At 48.4% G+C, this 18,343-nt stretch overlaps 1 protein-coding gene across 1 annotated transcript in view; it reads right to left on the bottom strand.

Moving 5' to 3' along the window:
* LOC146855703 (uncharacterized) overlaps positions 1 to 18,343 on the bottom strand; it is a 1,104,791-nt gene that overhangs the window by 308,624 nt on the left and 777,824 nt on the right. The window contains exon 78 of the mRNA XM_085653597.1: positions 16,670 to 16,729. Within this exon, the coding sequence (XP_085509723.1) occupies positions 16,670 to 16,729 (60 nt within the window). The remainder of the gene's footprint in view (positions 1 to 16,669; positions 16,730 to 18,343) is intronic.

Here is an 18,343-nt window from a genome sequence, read left to right as displayed (position 1 = left end):
CGTAGTAATAACAGTGAGAAACCCATGTGTGTTGTATCTAAATAAGATGGACTGGAACGGATACAGGTAGCCGGGGAGGCGGGTGGGCGTGTACAACTCTGCAGCTCTACATGCCAAGAACAGATGCATACTGGTAAGTAGCATATTCCGTTCGAGGCATATGAGCTGCAGATTGTACACTTAGCATAGATTATATAGCAGTACCCAACCTTAGCGGCGACCACCGGTATCCGTTGCAGCTGTTTGAAAGAGTGTTTTTAGTACAGCCTGGCCCACCCTAGCTTGCTGCTGGGAATGCACATCTACACAGTAGTGTTTTGTGAATGTGTGCGGTGTAGACCATGTGGCTGCCTTGCATATGTCATCTAAGGGTATATTCCCTAGAAAAGCCATAGAAGCCCCTAACTTTCTTGTAGAGTGGGCTTTAGGGGGAACAGATAATGTTCTCTTTGCCTTCTGATAGCAAATTTGTATGCATTTTACAATCCACCTAGCTATCCCTGATTTTGAGATGGGGTTGCCTTTATGTGGTGGAGAAAAGGAAACGAACAACTGTTTGGTCTTCCTGAAGGGTTGCGTTCTTTGTATGTAATATAGCAACGCTCTTTTCACATCTAGTGTGTGTAAGGCCCTTTCCGCAACAGATTGGGGTTGCGAAAAGAAGACAGGTAATTCCACTGATTGATTGAGGTGGAAGGGGGTAATGACTTTGGGCAGGAACTTCGGATTAGTTCGAAGTATGACCTTGCTGTGATGCATTTGTATGTAAGGTTCCTGTTGTGCATTGGTTCGAAGGGCGGACCCATTAGTCGTGTAAGGACCAAATTTAGATTCCATACAGGGGAGGGTGGTGCCCTGGGAGGAATTACTCGTTTGAGGCCTTCCATGAAGGCTTTAATAGCGGGCACTCTGAAGAGTGACAAATGCTGTCTGTTTTGTAGATAGGCAGCGATCGCTGCTAGGTGTAGGCGTATGGATGAATACGCCAGGTTACACCTGTGAAGATGGAGCAGATAGCATATGATGTGTTGTATGGATGCATCTAGAGGGTTGATTGTATTGTTACGGCAGTACATTACAAATCTTTTCCACTTTGCGGCATAGCATGCTCTAGTGGTAGGACGTCTGGCTTCCATGATGATGTTCATGCAATCAGGGGGAAGGTTAAGGTACCCGAATTCTAAGATTTCAGGAGCCAGATCGCCAGGTTGAGCTGAGCTGGGTCCGGGTGCCTGATTTCTCCATGGTTCTGGGTTAGGAGGCATGGGGAAAGGTGCAGTTTTTGATGTGGTACCACTGATAGTTGTAGTAGCGTGGTGTACCACGGCTGTCTGGCCCACGTCGGAGCTACCAGAATGAGTGTGAGGGAGTGCTGTTGTAGTTTCCTGACCACTAATGGAATTAGTGGGAGAGGTGGAAAGGCGTATGCAAATCTGCCTGACCAGTTCATCCATATCGCATTGCCCTTGGACAATGGGTGTGGGTATCTGGCGGCGAAGCTTGGGCATTTTTTGTTTTCGTGGGTGGCGAAGAGGTCTATTTGAGGATGCCCCCACTGTCGGAAGAATGGGTGAAGAACTTGTGGATGCAGTTCCCATTCGTGTAGTTGTTGAGTCTGTCTGCTGAGCAGATCTGCTATGGTGTTTTGTACGCCTGGAACATGTTGTGCCAGGAGAAAAATGTTTTGGGGAATTGCCCATCTCCATATGCTCTGGGCTAAGCGGGAGAGCTGGGGAGAGTGTGTCCCCCCCTGTTTCTGTATATAATACATCGCAGTCATGTTGTCTGTGCGAATGAGGACTGCTTTGCCTGAAATCTGCTTTTGGAAAGATTTTAGGGCTAGAAAGATCGCCAAAAGCTCCAGATGGTTGATGTGGAGCGTTTTTTGCTGTGGCGTCCATAGACCTTGCATTGTGAGGTGTAAGAGGTGCGCTCCCCAGCCGGAGAGCGATGCGTCCGCTGTTAGAGTCACTTGGGGAACCGGGTCCAGGAACGGCCGTCCCTTGGAAAGGTTTGTGGTGTTCCACCACTGCAGAGAGTGATGTGTGCGGCCGTCCACCAACACCAGATCCGTCAGCTGACCCTGGGCCTGGTTCCACTGTTGTGCTAGGCACTCCTGAAGTGGACGCATGTGGAGTCTTGCATGGGGCACTATGAAGATGCAAGACGCCATCATCCCTATGAGCTTCATAAACACTCTTGCTGGTAGAGAGTGTTGAGGAAGGAATATTTTGCGTAAGGCTAGAATGCTTGTGATTCTGGCTGAGTTTGGATAGGCAATACCTTTTGAGGTGTCTATGGTGGCCCCGAGATATTGCTTTGTGTGAGATGGTATGAGGTGGGACTTTTGGTAGTTCACCGTGAAGCCTAGCTGATGAAGCAGTTGGATGGTGCTGTTTGTATGTTGCACGCATTGGTGGTAGGACGCGGCTTTTATGAGCCAGTCGTCTAAGTAAGGGAAGACGTGAACATGTTGACGTCTGAGGTGTGCTGCTACTACTGCTAGGCATTTGGTAAACACCCGTGGTGCAGTGGTGACCCCGAAGGGGAGAACCTTGAATTGGTAATGTTGCCCGTCCACCACGAACCTGAGGTATTTTCTGTGAGAGGGGTGTATTGGAATGTGAAAGTACGCGTCTTTCAGATCCAGTGTTGTGAGAAAGTCTCCCTGGCAGAGGAGTGGGAGGACTTGTTGTAAGGTGACCATGTGAAAGTGGTCTGAATGTATGTAGGCATTTAGAGGCCGGAGATCCAGAATGGGTCTGAGGGTCTCGTCTTTCTTTGGGATTAAGAAATATAGGGAGTAGACCCCTAGATTTCGTTGATTGTCGGGTACCTGCTCTATGGCGTGTTTCTGGAGGAGCGAGAGTACCTCTTGTTTGAGCAGTGTGGAATGCTCTTGGGACATTGGACGGTGCCTTGGTGGGATATTGGGTGGGGTAGATGTTAGCTCGAGGCAGTACCCTGACCGAATGATTTGGGTCACCCATTTGTCCGATGTTATGGACTCCCATACGTGGATAAAATCTTGTAGTCTGCCCCCGACTGGAGTGGAATGGTCTGGGGGGAGCGAAGGGGAGTCATTGTGCGGGTGGGGTGGCAGAACGGGTATTGTTGGTTTTGCCCCTGCCCTTATTGTTGTTGCCTCTGTAACCACCTCTTTGGTTGCCCTTTGAAAAGGTATTTTGAGGAGGGGATTTGTAGGAGGTAGAGGCATTATCGGTGGAGGAGCCTCTACCTGTGCCACGAAAGGACGAGCGTCGAAAGGAACGCTTAGAGGCTTGGGTCTGGAGCGCTCCCATAGACTTCGCTGTGTCTGTATCTTTCTTCATTTTTTCGAGCGCTTCGTCTACCTTTGGGCCAAAGAGTGTTTGCTGGTCAAAGGTGTGATTAAGTATTGATGTCTGGACCTCAGGCTTGAACCCTGATATCCTGAGCCAGGCATGGCGTCGAAGCAGGACACTGGTGTTTATGGCTCTAGAAGCAGTGTCTGCTGCATCGAGGGCACACTTAATGGAGGTGTTTGTGATTAGTTTGCCCTCCTGTATCAGGTCATGAGCTTGGCGTTTGTATTTCTCTGGAAGGTGCTGCATAAGAGCCTCTAATTCATCATAGTGTGCTCTATCATATCGCGCAAGCAGTGCTTGTGTATTTGCAATGCGCCACATGTTTGCAGCCTGGTAGGCGGTGCGTTTACCAGACGCGTCCAGAAGTTTAGATTCCTTGTCAGGTGGTGGGGCATCTCCTGAAGATTGGGAGTTAGCCCTCTTTCTAGCTGTGGAGACAACTAGGGAATCTAGAGGAGCAGGGCCCTTGATGTATGCAGGGTCTGTGGGTGCCGCCTTGTACTTCTTCTCTATTCTAGGGTTTAGTACTCTGGCTCTGACAGGGTCTTTGAATACCTCTGTAGCGTGCTTGGTGACACCCTTAAGCATGGGTAAAATAGCAGTGGAACGATCTTGTAAATCAAATGTATCCAGTAGGAAGTCTTCTTCCACTGGTTCCGTGTGCATGTCCACCCCATGGTAGTGTGCTGCTCTCTGCACTAAATGGTGAAACCCTAAAGAGTCCTCTGGAGGAGACGGCCTTGATGGGTATAGGTCGTCTTGAGGTACATTGGGTACATCAGGGTTATTATAATCCTCCCATGGATCTGGGGTCCCTGGTGGAGTGGGATCCATTGGGGCGTCCCCTGGGTCATTGTCCGGGTCCCCGTCATCCGGGTCTGGGGATGGGGCCGGATCGTAGTGAGGTAAAGGTGGAGGGGGTGGTGGTGGGAGGGGGGGTGGCAGTGGGGAGGGTACTCTAAGGGGAGAAGTAGCTGAGTCCCTCTTTTTGGGTGGAGGAGGAGGAGCCGGAGCCTCAAGGCGACGCTTCTTAGTAATCACAGTCAAAAGGCCAGTCTTTGGATCTCTGGACAAAGTCTTTTGTAAAGGGTCTGGTGTAAACAGAGCCAATGGCGCCGAGTCGTCTGTCGGCACCGGCGATTTCGGAACCGAAGGTTTCGATGTTCTGTGTACGCCCTGCTTTTTGGAGGTCTCCGTGTGTTTCGGCGTCGAATGCTGTTTCGGCGCCGGAGCGTCGGTGCCGACCGATTTCTGTTTGTGTTTGGTCGGCGCCGAGTGTCCAGGCTTCGGCACCGGTGGTTTCGGAGTCGAGCTGGATTTTGCAGGCTTCGGTGCCGAGTGGTGTTTATCGGCACCGGGCGTCGGCTGGCTCGATCCCGAGCTGCCGTGAGACTTTGAGTGCTTCGACACCGGGCCCGAAGGTGGGGTGATCGAGGCTTTGGTTTTGGTTTTGCCCAGGCCGGCAGGCGAGGGAGTAACCGGAGTCTCTTTGGTTTTCGGTGCGGGGCTGGGAGGGGGCATTGTACTCACGGCCCGCTGTCCTGGTGTTACGTCCTCCAGGTCGGAGTCGTCGGCCTCGGAAGCGCTGACGATGTCTTCTCCCAGTTCGGTGTGTGTCTGCCCCGAAGCTTCGGCGTCGTCTCCGAAGATGTCCGGTGGAACTGTCGAGGATGAGTGCGCCATGGTGCGTCGAGCCTTTCGATCCCGGATCGTTTTCTTCGATCGAAAAGACTTGCAGGCGGGGCAGTCTCGAGCCTCGTGTTCCGGAGAGAGGCAAAGGTTACACACCTGATGGAGGTCGGTGTGGGGAAATTTAGACCCACATTTTGGGCACTTTTTAAACGGAGTCCTTTCCATCGGCCGGGACCGGAGTCGCGGAGGGCCCGAAGGCCGGTGTCGATGTACGGGATGGAAAAAGTGCCGCTTCGAGAGATGAAGATGATGAAGGAACTCGAAGAATCGAGGATTTTCCGTCGAGGCTGGAACCGTAGAAGTTCGAAGCCGGAGTACGAAGGATCACATCCGAGCCCGATGGCGGAAAAAAACAATCTGAGGATGGAGCCGAAGCCCATGCGCAGTACGGACCGAAGGAGGAGTCACCAAACTCGTGACTTCCAAAGACGGTCCAAGAAGAAAAACAAACTGCAAACATCCGGGCCCAACACCAGATGGCGACCTATGCTAAGTGTACAATCTGCAGCTCATATGCCTCGAACAGATGTATTTTATCATTCTGAGTTCAGACATTCTTAACTCGAATTTCTACCATGTTCCCTGGGTCAGTTAGGATTATAGGATGTTATAATCAAACTGCCCATTCTGGCCTATGGGGAACAGGTAGCCTTCTAATAGTGAAAAACGAAAATGGCTGTAATTCACTATTAGGACATGCCACACACTCCAGGGCATGTACTACCTTATACTTACAATGTACCCTGCCCTTGGTCCTACCTTAGGGGTATCTGATATGAAGATAAGGGAAGGTTTAGGGACTGGCAAGTGGGTGCACTTGCCAAGTCGACATGGCAGTCAGAGATTGCACACAGGCTCTGCAATGGCAGGCCTGAGACACATTTTACAAGCTGCTTCTGTGGGTGGCACAACCAGTGCTGCAAGCCCACCAGCAGCATTTGATTTACAAGCCCTGGGCACCCATGGTGCACTCTACTAGGGTCTGACAAGTAAATCAAATAACCCAATCATGGAGTCACTAATCAATACATCAATTTAACAATAGGGAGAGCATATGCACTTTACCACTGCTGATCGGTCCTAAAGTGCCCAGAGTCATAAAACAGCCAACAACCGGTCAGAGGAAATACAGGAGGAAGGCAAAAAGTTCCGGGATGACCCTTCAAAAAGGGCCAAGTCCAACAGTAAGGTATGGTAGCAAGGTCTGCTAGGTAAGGGTGTAGGTACGGTAAGCTAGGAATATAGACACAGTGATTAGACATGGTTGGTTCAGTAGCTTAGGTTAGATATGGTAGAACATGATAACAGTTTTGTCTAATATTTAAAAGAATGCACTATTAAATGATTTTCTAGATTTGTTGCATACAAATCATAGCATTGTTAATGAGAAGGTCAAACATGCTCTTTTTATTAAAGCACACTTTTTGATTATACATGAGTGGTTTATATGCAAGTAGGTGTGTTTCCTTAATAATAATCATAATCATAACAATGAAGATTTACCAAGGACCACTTTGCTGGGGGGTGGCCTCACTTTGTGAGAGGACGTGTGCTGCTCTGGCCTGGAAGCCCCGATCTCTTTGCTATCCTGTGTGCCCAACTGATTCCTGCACCGGACTGATCTGGGAGCCTTCCCTCCAATGATGGAGGCGATCCACGATTGAATCACGGAGCGCTCCATAGTGCTACCACTTGGAGTTCGGATACGGCGGCCCAGCTTGAAGCAGCTAGATGGCAGCCACATTGAGCTTCTACAGAAAGCAGCCTACCTGCAAAGATGTGGTCTGTGGAACACTTCAAATTTTCAGTGACCGGGCGAGGCGGGGTTCGGAGCCCTGCTGGACCTGAGACAGTTATTTTCACAGAGGCAAGTGCTGGAGTTGCGGCATCCCTGCAGCAGATCCCTGGCCTGGAGAGGATCCTGAGACCAGCAGTGAAATACAGAGGAGGAGCCGTACTCTGATGCAGAACACTGGGAAAGCAAGATGAGCCAACGATCTGGAAATCCTGAGCCGCCTTCTTCTTCCCCTTCCAGAACTGGCCCTAGGGAAAGCATTGGGGGCCTCCCCTCGATGGCCATTTGTTAATGGTTCATTAAGGTGGGACTTCAAACTTGCTCTCCAAGCTGCTAACGCATAAGCCACACTGGGTTCAAACTGGAACGGCATGGTGAGCAAAATAACGATGGATTTAGGTCCAGATCTCTGTACTGGGGTGAATGTATGACATTGTTCTGCATTCTGTCCATCAACTGTTGTTTTTGCATTTGTCACCCCGAGTGGGAAGGGTATGCTCAGACGTAGGTCCTGTGCTCTCCATGCCACTGAAGTCAAGCTATCCTGGCTGAAGAGGGGTGAAACCCCGAAACCGGTCCTAGGATGCTTGTTTCCAGTCCAGGGAGGACCTGGCTTGGCAGTTCGGGCTGGACTGTTCCCATGAGGCACAGGGTCAAGACTGATTTGCATATGGCTGGGTTCAAACTGGAACGGCATGGTGAGCAAAAAAACAATGGATTTAGGCCCAGATCTCTGTACTGGGGTTAATGTATGACATTGTTCTGCATTCTGTCCATTAACTGTTGTTTTTGCATTTGTCACCCCAAGTGGGAAGGGTATGCCCAGACGTGGGTCCCGTGCTCTCCATGCCACTGGAATCAAGCTATCCTGGCTGAAGAGGGGTCAAACTCCGAAACCGGTCCTACGATGCTTGTTTCCAGTCCAGGGAGGACCTGGCTTGGCAGTTCGGGCTGGACTGTTCCCATGAGGCACAGGGTCAAGACTGATTTGCATATGGCTGGGTTCAAACTGGAACGGCATGGTGAGCAAAAAAACGATGGATTTAGGCCCAGATCTCTGTACTGGGGTGAATGTATGACATTGTTTTGCATTCTGTCCATCAACTTGTTTTTGCATTTGTCACCCCGAGTGGGAAGGGTATGCCCAGACGTGGGTCCCGTGCTCTCCATGCCACTGGAATCAAGCTATCCTGGCTGAAGAGGGGTGAAACCCCGAAACCGGTCCTAGGATGCTTGTTTCCAGTCCAGGGAGGACCTGGCTTGGCAGTTCGGGCTGGACTGTTCCCATGAGGCACAGGGTCAAGACTGATTTGCATATGGCTGGGTTCAAACTGGAACGGCATGGTGAGCAAAAAAACGATGGATTTAGGCCCAGATCTCTGTACTGGGGTGAATGTATGACATTGTTCTGCATTCTGTCCATCAACTTGTTTTTGCATTTGTCACCCCGAGTGGGAAGGGTATGCCCAGACGTGGGTCCCGTGCTCTCCATGCCACTGGAATCAAGCTATCCTGGCTGAAGAGGGGTGAAACCCCGAAACCGGTCCTAGGATGCTTGTTTCCAGTCCAGGGAGGACCTGGCTTGGCAGTTCGGGCTGGACTGTTCCCATGAGGCACAGGGTCAAGACTGATTTGCATATGGCTGGGTTCAAACTGGAACGGCATGGTGAGCAAAAAAACGATGGATTTAGGCCCAGATCTCTGTACTGGGGTTAATGTATGACATTGTTCTGCATTCTGTCCATTAACTGTTGTTTTTGCATTTGTCACCCCGAGTGGGAAGGGTATGCCCAGACGTGGGTCCCGTGCTCTCCATGCCACTGGAATCAAGCTATCCTGGCTGAAGAGGGGTCAAACTCCGAAACCGGTCCTACGATGCTTGTTTCCAGTCCAGGGAGGACCTGGCTTGGCAGTTCGGGCTGGACTGTTCCCATGAGGCACAGGGTCAAGACTGATTTGCATATGGATGGGTTCAAACTGGAACGGCATGGTGAGCAAAAAAACGATGGATTTAGGCCCAGATCTCTGTACTGGGGTGAAGGTATGACATTGTTCTGCATTCTGTCCATCAACTGTTGTTTTTGCATTTGTCACCCCGAGTGGGAAGGGTATGCCCAGAAGTGGGTCCCGTGCTCTCCATGCCACTGGAATCAAGCTATCCTGGCTGAAGAGGGGTGAAACCCCGAAACCGGTCCTAGGATGCTTGTTTCCAGTCCAGGGAGGACCTGGCTTGGCAGTTCGGGCTGGACTGTTCCCATGAGGCACAGGGTCAAGACTGATTTGCATATGGCTGGGTTCAAACTGGAACGGCATGGTGAGCAAAAAAACAATGGATTTAGGCCCAGATCTCTGTACTGGGGTGAATGTATGACATTGTTCTGCATTCTGTCCATCAACTTGTTTTTGCATTTGTCACCCCGAGTGGGAAGGGTATGCCCAGACGTGGGTCCCGTGCTCTCCATGCCACTGGAATCAAGCTATCCTGGCTGAAGAGGGGTGAAACCCCGAAACCGGTCCTAGGATGCTTGTTTCCAGCCCAGGGAGGACCTGGCTTGGCAGTTCGGGCTGGACTGTTCCCATGAGGCACAGGGTCAAGACTGATTTGCATATGGCTGGGTTCAAACTGGAACGGCATGGTGAGCAAAAAAACGATGGATTTAGGCCCAGATCTCTGTACTGGGGTGAATGTATGACATTGTTCTGCATTCTGTCCATCAACTGTTGTTTTTGCATCGCATAAGCCACAGGCATGCCAACCCAAGCTTAAGAGGGCACGTTTCATTGGCACTGTCAGGGGTGGCACAAATAGGGAACAGATTATAGAGTGCAGCATTACACCCCAAACTCTCCCACTAAGAATCCGGCACCATACAAGCATCATGGAGAAGTATTCACTGCCTTGGTTAAGGCCCCACCAGCTTGAAGACTGTGTGATACTGAAAAACAGCAGGCTAGGGGTCACTTGCTACCCCGTAACATATATTTTTGTCCCAATACTATATTGCCACCCCCCGCCCCATGATGGGAAGGCACACCAAGCCTAAGGAAGCTGCCATAGATGGGGCACAACGTGGGGAATAAAATGGAACAGTAACACAACACCCTCCTCCTCGACCCTGCAGTCAGAGAGAAATGCCACAGGTTGACACGGCTGACAAACTGGACTTAATACTAGCCCCCATTAACACAAGAAAGGAGACCCTCAAGCACAAAATAGACTCCATTGAGATAGCACTATTTGGAGATGATCATAAGAAAATAGCTGAAAGGGTCACCAGCACCAAAACGACTCTCACCGAATTGCAGCCATTAGCATCAACTCATACTAAACAAATACAGGCCTCACAAGCTTGGTGGCCTTACTTGAGTACAAAGCTGCAGATGCAAAAGGCTGTGCAAGAAGAAAGAATATTAGAATTGTGGGAATGCCAGAGAAAGTCAAAGGCTTGAACATGGTGGGATTTTGGAAAAATGGATACAAGAGGATTTGGGGGTGGAGAGCACTCCTGGTGCAGATGCACCTCCCTCCCCCACCAGGGGTGCCAGCTAGACATATTGTGGCCTGGGTCCTGAACTTTAGAGACCGGAATACAATTATCCAAAGGGTTAGAGAATTGTAGAGAGGGGGCACAATATCCAATACCAAAGTCATGGCATTTTCAGACTATATGGCTGTACAACACTGTGATTTCACGGAGATCAAGTGATGCCTCTGTAACATGGGCATCAAACATATGGGCAGAGGGCCACAACATAGTGGACGGTCAATTAAAAAAATTAGACCATAGAGAATCCAGATTCATGCAGGGACAAGACAACGCAATATTGGCCACAACAATGAATGGGAACTGGTCAAGATACCCTGACTCAACAGTCACATTAGAGGATGATTCAAATGTTGCCTCTGGTTGCTCCTGATGGCCTCGCTAACTCCGGGGGTGAGGCTCCAGACTGCAGATGGTATTTTGAGAAAACCTGCTTTATTTCAAGGTTGGGCGGGAAAGAAGATTCCAGTTGCTCGGATGACCCCTCACAGGTGCAGAATAATTTAATATGGCACATTTACTGAGGGATCATTCTTGTTCAAAATATAAGAGAGTGAGGCAGATGGGCTGAGTGGGCTGGTGGCAAATGGAGGATGATAGATAACACCCGACTTACTAAGAATAGACATGTTAAACTATGCTCTGGTTATGCAATCTATAAGGTTGCTGTTATGGGCAAAGAAATGTTTCTTCTCAGTCCTCGGGAAGGGAATTTTGAGAAGTCTGGCCTTTTACAACCCACTAGTGCTAATAGTGGTCCACCACATACTCAGCTCCCACGCATGCAACTAGGAAACAGTGCACAGGAGGGGTTGAGGTTGAGGTTGATCGGCATCTTGGCGCTCTTGCCCTGGGGGACATATATACCCACACCTGTTTACCCCACATTATGCCATAGGGAGTAGCAGGAAGTATTAAATGTATCACATGGAATGTTAGGGACCCTAAGAATATGAGCAAAAGATATAATTTTCACTCGAACCTTAACAGAAGGGGCATACACATCGCTTTACTACAAGAAACACACCTGAATCAAGTAGAAGGTAGAGCACCTCATAAGCGATGAAGGGGGCAACTATTCAATACTTGCTACTTGATGCATGCCAGGGATGTCCTCATAGGGATCAGACCATGGGTGCCCTTCCAAGCCCACTACGCAGCCACAGATAATGACAGGAGATATTGTCTAGTAAGAACCGGCTAGAAAGCAAACACCTAGCCCTATCGAGCATTTACTTAACCAAGATCAGATGACCTTATTTTGATGCCATATCCCCCCTGCTAACTAACAGGACAGACTGCCCTTATATTGTGGATGGAGACTTCTCCTGTGTGGCGGATATGGGAGTGGACCACTCTCATCCTCCCCTTCCACCTACCCTGGCTGTGATGATGGTGACAATGATGGCTCTATGCCTGGGAAATTGGTCTTCAGTGGACTCTTGGCGTTGAATTAATCCTGGAGCTAGGGAGTTTTCTTCTTACTACCCTGTACATGACCACTGAGAGAGTGGACATGTTCTTATGCACCCTGGTGATACAGCCATGGTTATGACAGAACATTGATGACATTACACTGGCAGACACCATGGCCACCTATGCCCTTGTAGAAGTTTCAAATGGAGATGTTCGAGGACCCGGTCTTCCACCAACAGACATGGGAAGCAATCACAAAATTATTTGATCAAAAATAGGGATACATCTTCATCCATTCTTTTGGAAGAGGAAGCGTTAGAAATAAATATTAGAGGACACTGCATACGGAATATGGTGTTACCTCAGTAGGGAGACTGACATTCAGGAGAAGGCTGTCGGGGCAGCAGAGACAGAGCAAGTATCCAATCTCGATTAATAGACAAATTTATTAGAAGAAAAAGAGAAGTTAGCTCAAAACTGGCTGAACTAAACTTCATAACGAAGGGGATAAGGCCGGGCTGTTACTGGCCTGGATAATCAACCCTGAAAGAAGGGGCGCTCCTAGCCTGATGACTGACAGCCAATGGAACCACAGTATATTCCCAGGCTGACATTAATGACTCCTTAAAGACTATTATGAAACACTGTATGAGAAAAATGTTCCCCGAGACGAGACTAAACTTCGCCAGTATTTTTTACTGGGAGCCCGTTTACGTCAAGTCACCTTGGAGACATAGGCATACCAGAACTTAGAGAACTCTGGGTGATAAAGAGATGGCCCAGAGCAAAACATCTGGTCCTGGCGGCCTTCCGATGGAATAGTACTCTTTATGTACTAATGTCCTACCCCTGATGATGGTGAAAATGTATTGTGAAGCATGGCACCTACGATATTTACCTCACGCCCTATAGAAAAGCAATAGTCGTGGCTCTTTCCAAGGAAGGCAGAGACCCCTGAAGGTTGTATCGTAAAGACCGTTGTCGATGCTTAAAACTGACTATAAATTGCTCAATAAGGGCTTTACTAGTAGACTACTCCCTCATCTGCCAGGTATAATTCACCCAGACCAGGTTGGGTTCATCCACAGCCCTAAATCTCAGATGCCTGTTAGGAGTATTGGGGATGTCCTACCTTATCCCCCTGCGAATGGCAATCATCACTGCAGACATCGATAAATCCTTCAATACGCTAGACCTTTGTTAGTGGGAATGTGCTGGCACTCTTGCTGAGCTACAACGTCCCAAACCAACACATTTTAATATTCACAACCATCCCATCATGCATTCGCAAAACCTGGCACATAGGTGCTGAGGAACTACTGGTGCACAGGCCGCTCCAAATACTCAGCACAATAAATGGTAGATGCAAAGTGGTAGCACAGATGCACCCACAACAATCCCTCACCTAGCTCCATACAGGGTGGGAGGAGGACCCAGGCAGGGAAACTGACCATCTACATGGCCCATGTGTCTCTCGTACTGTCAAATTTGGACTGATGCATTTTAATTACCTCCATAAAACCTATATCACTCTAGAACGAGGAAATAAGTACTAACCTCCTGCAAAAGCTCCATGCCCACAATGTCAATTTTGGGCCCTTTTTAGCACATGGTATAGAATTGCCTGGACCTCCAGGAATACTGGTCTCACTCAATATGTTGCGTTAACTCTGCAACGGACAGGAATCTGGGGGCCACTGCTGCTGTATTTAAGTTAGGTTCTCTCCCTTGCCCCAACAATAAGAAGGCTATCACTAAACTCATAGACTAGGCGCTTGTCATAGGCAAAAGACAATGGCATAAATTGGAATTAGGAGAAGGGTCCCTCCAATTGCCGGATGGCAGCGCGACGTTCAAGCATGGGCAGATTGAAAGCACCCTGGTCCTCCTGGAGGCAAGAAGGGGGCTCCGCTAACTCAAGCTCCTTCAGGCACAGTGCTTAATTTGAGCCTGTGGTTTCTGGAGCTCGGCACTGGCACTTAATTGTCAACCCAAGTACCTACGACAGCTGCCACATTGTGGCGCTGTTTGTTTAATTTAGAGATGAACAGAACAACAGTTGTTTATTATTTCAATATACATTAAAAACAAGTAATACCTGCTTCGCAAGCCACTCCTATAGTTTTGGGGGCCTCGAACAGTCTGTATTGTCACTTGTAGCAGTGTAATGGTTAGTAGTTGTGTAGGTACCATTATTGGTGATACTGGCAGAGGCAATGGGTGGTGCAAGCAGCGGAGGCCTCCTGACGAGGGCCCTGGCACTTATTTTTTATTTTTTTATTTTATTACGTACCGTTCAGGCATGGTCTGCAGTACTAAGGGGCTGGAGGATTCACTGCCTGAATGAACAGGGTAAATGGGGCGGGTCATGGGTCAGGATGGTGAGATTACGCACCCTCTCACCGTCACAATCATAGTATAGACTGAGCGGTGGTTGGCTGAGAGAACCTGTAGTGCGTAGAGACAAGCGATCAGAGGAAAGTGACTCACTGCTTAATGAGCTAAGGGGGGGGGGCTCTTGGGGCAATTTTTGGTTGCAATGTTGAATGTTTGGCTTTTCTCTTTTGCTTCCTGATTCCTTCCCCTTTTTCTAACTTTCAACAGTGGCAACTGATGGTGCAAAGATGCAATGCGCATAATGACAAAGCCGTATATGCGGGCCACCCACAGAATGCTTCCCTGCAAATTATGAATATCTCGGGAGGTTTATCACATAAAGAGACAATATCCTCCTTTCTGAAGGGACTACTTCTTGTCACTTGCATGCGCAAGAAAATGTACCATACGACAAAATAGTTTGCATTACATCCAAAGCTATGAATAGAAATCCATAAAATAATACATTTACGTTTGCAAAAAACAAAAAAGAGCCACTTTGCTGAACAGATTACATTATGACTTATGTTAATAATATAAGACAAACACAGTCAAAGATTGCATGGTATAACATTTTGACAAACTGCCTGCACGTTTGTTGCTCTTTAACAAAGCATGTGTGCCTGCACACCATTACTTTAGGAACAAAAAAGTTGTAAATCCAACATGTCATCATGACAGTAAAGTAAAACAATTGATCCCAGAAGCATGAATGGTGAATAGCAGGGTGACTTCATTTTAAGAGAGACATCAGCATTCAAGAAGCGAGCAGCGAGGCCGTCAATCAGCACTTAAAATGTCATTTCACTAGCACAGAATACACATCAAACAATGCAGACAGCATGAAGCTACACATGATGTCATATCTGCAATTTAAGAAAAGGACAGCTTGATGTAACCACACTCTGAATGCAACAGCCTTGACAGGCAGCACATCTAAGCAAAGGCAAACCATGAAAAAGACATGAAAAAGACATGAAAGAATGGATGACGAGGGCGGAACCATGGCCCACTCTTTTAATATTGTTCTTTTAAATGAACTGATGACTAGAGCTCTCACTAAAGACAACTATAGCTGTATTTAGCCAGACCTACAACCCACATGACAAAACCCACACAACACCACCACATCTAGAAGCAACACTTTGTAACTGGCCATCTGGAATATGCACCATGGACTCAGGCTGCAATGTACAGATGGCTGATGGAGACACGGGGTTGAGATACTTGCTTGAGATCCAATACAGCCCCCTCCCTTCGGTCCAAGGGCAGGGACTTCCTCACTTCGATTACACACGCAGGCCTCCATGCCAGGGCACCACACTGGAGAGTGAACCAGGCCCACCATGTACAGACGCTATCTGGGCCTGTCTGGCCACACCTAAGCTGGTTTGTGAATATATGCCCCACACAGTACATACATCCAGCATTTTATAAAGAACACTCCGGGTGCACACTTCGCCCCAGCCCATCAGAAATGATGTATTGAGCCCTTTGACTGTGTGTAATTCCTTCCACAGAGAGACAGGCATATTGTGAGCTCCATCCGAAATCAGTTGATTGTTGCCCAGATCAGTGCATCTAAAGTTGGGTTGGAATCCGAACACTCCAATTTTAGCCGTAATTTATATAGTGCTTACTACCCCTTATGAGGCGTCAAAGTGCTTTTCGGCGAATAGCACGCTACTCCGGAAGCCAAAAGAATTCGTGGTGGGTTAGTACAGAGAAATATATGTTAATTTGAGGGGTGGACATGTGAGTCTGTTAGTCGGTTTGAATGGGACAATGGAGGGATAGAAGATGTAGAGTCTAGAAGGTGGTATTTGGGAGATCATAGTAGTAAGACCTCTGACGAGGTATACACTTCTTCAATCATAACTCAGTGGCCTCAATTACGAGTGCCCCAAATGTTTATGATTGGCACAGGAATCCCAATTACAAGTTGGGCGAAGAGTACTGCACCAGTAAACTAGCGGGTGCAACAACGTTCGCACCCCCAGGTAATTTTCGGCATGTCAAACCTGCCGAATATGGCTTTGGGGTGGGGGAAAGGCCCTTTAAGCCTTAGCTGATATGCATTAAGCCTACACACGGATACTAGGTGACTTCTGCCAAGAAGGATGCAGTCTGTTTGTATTTTTCCGTGTGGTGTTAACTTGCAGGAATGAGTGTGTATTCACTGAGTCCTGCATATTTTTCCCAGGTTTCATGCAGATTTACAGCTACATATTTCCCCTTCTTTAGCAGGTGAAGTGTCTGGGTGAAACCCCCCAGATTGCTTTGGGCTTCCCCCATTAATTGCAGTCCATCGGGGTTTATCACTCCTGCAAGTGACCCCATCGGATTAACTGATAACTCGTCCTGAGGCCTGATGTGCATCAAAGGTTGCAGCCAGGAGGCGGAGGGCTCTGTGCCTACTGGTCATCAGTCCATGAGTTTTACCTCTGATAATCGCCCGACTCTATGCCAAGAAGAGTAACGTAAAGTATATTCCATACCTTCTGGCCTGGTGGTCCTGCCTGTCCAATCGGACCTCGAAACCCAACTCCAGGCTCCCCCTGCAACGACCAGAAATAGCTTATTGAACGCTCTTTGCTTAACTTACCACACCAATGCAACACACAAGACACTAAAACATAACAAACATAGCCTGTGGTAGCACAATGCCACCACGAAAACAGCATTTGCCAAATTCAGCTGAAAGCCATTTACTGAAAGTGCCTGGTGGGGATTTTAAGAAGATCTTCATGAGGGGGCTGTGGGCTCAGATCAACCTTTGTATCCGCAGAGCGATAAAACCTTCTACATTCAATGCATGTGCGTTGCTTTAGCATATAGAAGGCGAACTGAAACATGTGTAAGCAGGTCTTACATCCCAGAGGTTTTAACTTGCTTTGAACAATGTAAGAAGCATACCCCTTCCTTTGTGAAAAAAAGTTATCATTTCAAACAGAGTACGGTTGAAGAGAACACGAATATCTCAGGAATGGGCCAAGTGATTTCTCTGACTCTATTTGTAGGATAATTTCAGGGAAATTGACCTATAGCAATAGAGCAGGAAGTTCCCTAAGGTTGTGTGACACTGGCAGCCTGCGATTCCAACCAACCTTGATGGGACATCAGCTAGCAAGGAAGTGTGCTTCTTAGGGGTCAGTCGTTAGCACAATAGCTGCTACTCGGCCACGTCATCTTCTTTCCCTGACGCTGTAACCCCGACCTTGGGACATTCGGCAACGAGGAAAGAGACAGAGCACCCCTGAAAACAAAAGTGCTTCACGGGCAGCATCGGATTGGTAACGTGGGCAGTCGGGCATTGGCCGATGGGGCGGTGCCTAGGGGTCACCAGTGGGCGGTTTTTGTCAAACGTCCCACAGAGACTTATTGTCTTCCCCACCAGGCCACTGTAAGGGGGGGCAGCATCATGAGCAAGGAGGCTGTGGGGGGGTTGCTTTCAGCAGCGTCTCTAGGCCAATATTGTTCTGTCCGCTGCAGACTTTATCTTGGCCTCCCGTGGGGCCGGCGCAGACGCCCAGAAGCAATGTCCCACTCCCCTGCTGTGGGCCATCATCACTTTGGCTCTCCTGCTTTTGTTTAACCCTCCCCTGCCAGGCCATCACCCTGAGGCTACAGTTGACTGGGCTGGGGAGAGTAAGTGAATGGCCTTGCTGAGGGCCTGTCGTTGACACCTCGGCTACAGTGTCTTTCAGGCCTTGATGGTGGGAGGGGTGGTGGGGGCTGTATCTTTGCATAAACCTCGCTGTGGAGCAATTGTCCCAGAGCAGAAAATTGAGATAATGTAATGTTAGGGTCAGAGCTGCTGAATGTGGAACTATGGAAATAGGTTTGAGTCCCAGCCTCACTGCAACATCCTGTGATTCTGGGCAAATGACTTAATTGCGCTAAGGCCTAAAATAAAAATGAATTTGATCTTCTGTAATGTAACTGGTGCTCATATAATTGCGCCATTTGGCCGAGTTTACGCTATGTAAAACTACAATAAAAAAACATGACCTTCAGTTTGCTTATTTTTTAAGAATCTGCAAAGGCTGGAACTTAATAATGAGAGAGGATTCTCTATTCAATAATAAAAAAAAGTCTGTATTCCTTCTTAAATGGCTTTTCTTCCTTTGTTTAGTTTTAACTATCAGTCACGGATCATTAAAGAAGCTTTA

This window comes from Triturus cristatus, chromosome 4_1 (genome assembly GCF_964204655.1).
Source record: "Triturus cristatus chromosome 4_1, aTriCri1.1, whole genome shotgun sequence".
NCBI classification, from domain to species: domain Eukaryota; kingdom Metazoa; phylum Chordata; class Amphibia; order Caudata; family Salamandridae; genus Triturus; species Triturus cristatus.
This window is presented reverse-complemented; position numbering and strand designations above follow the sequence as displayed.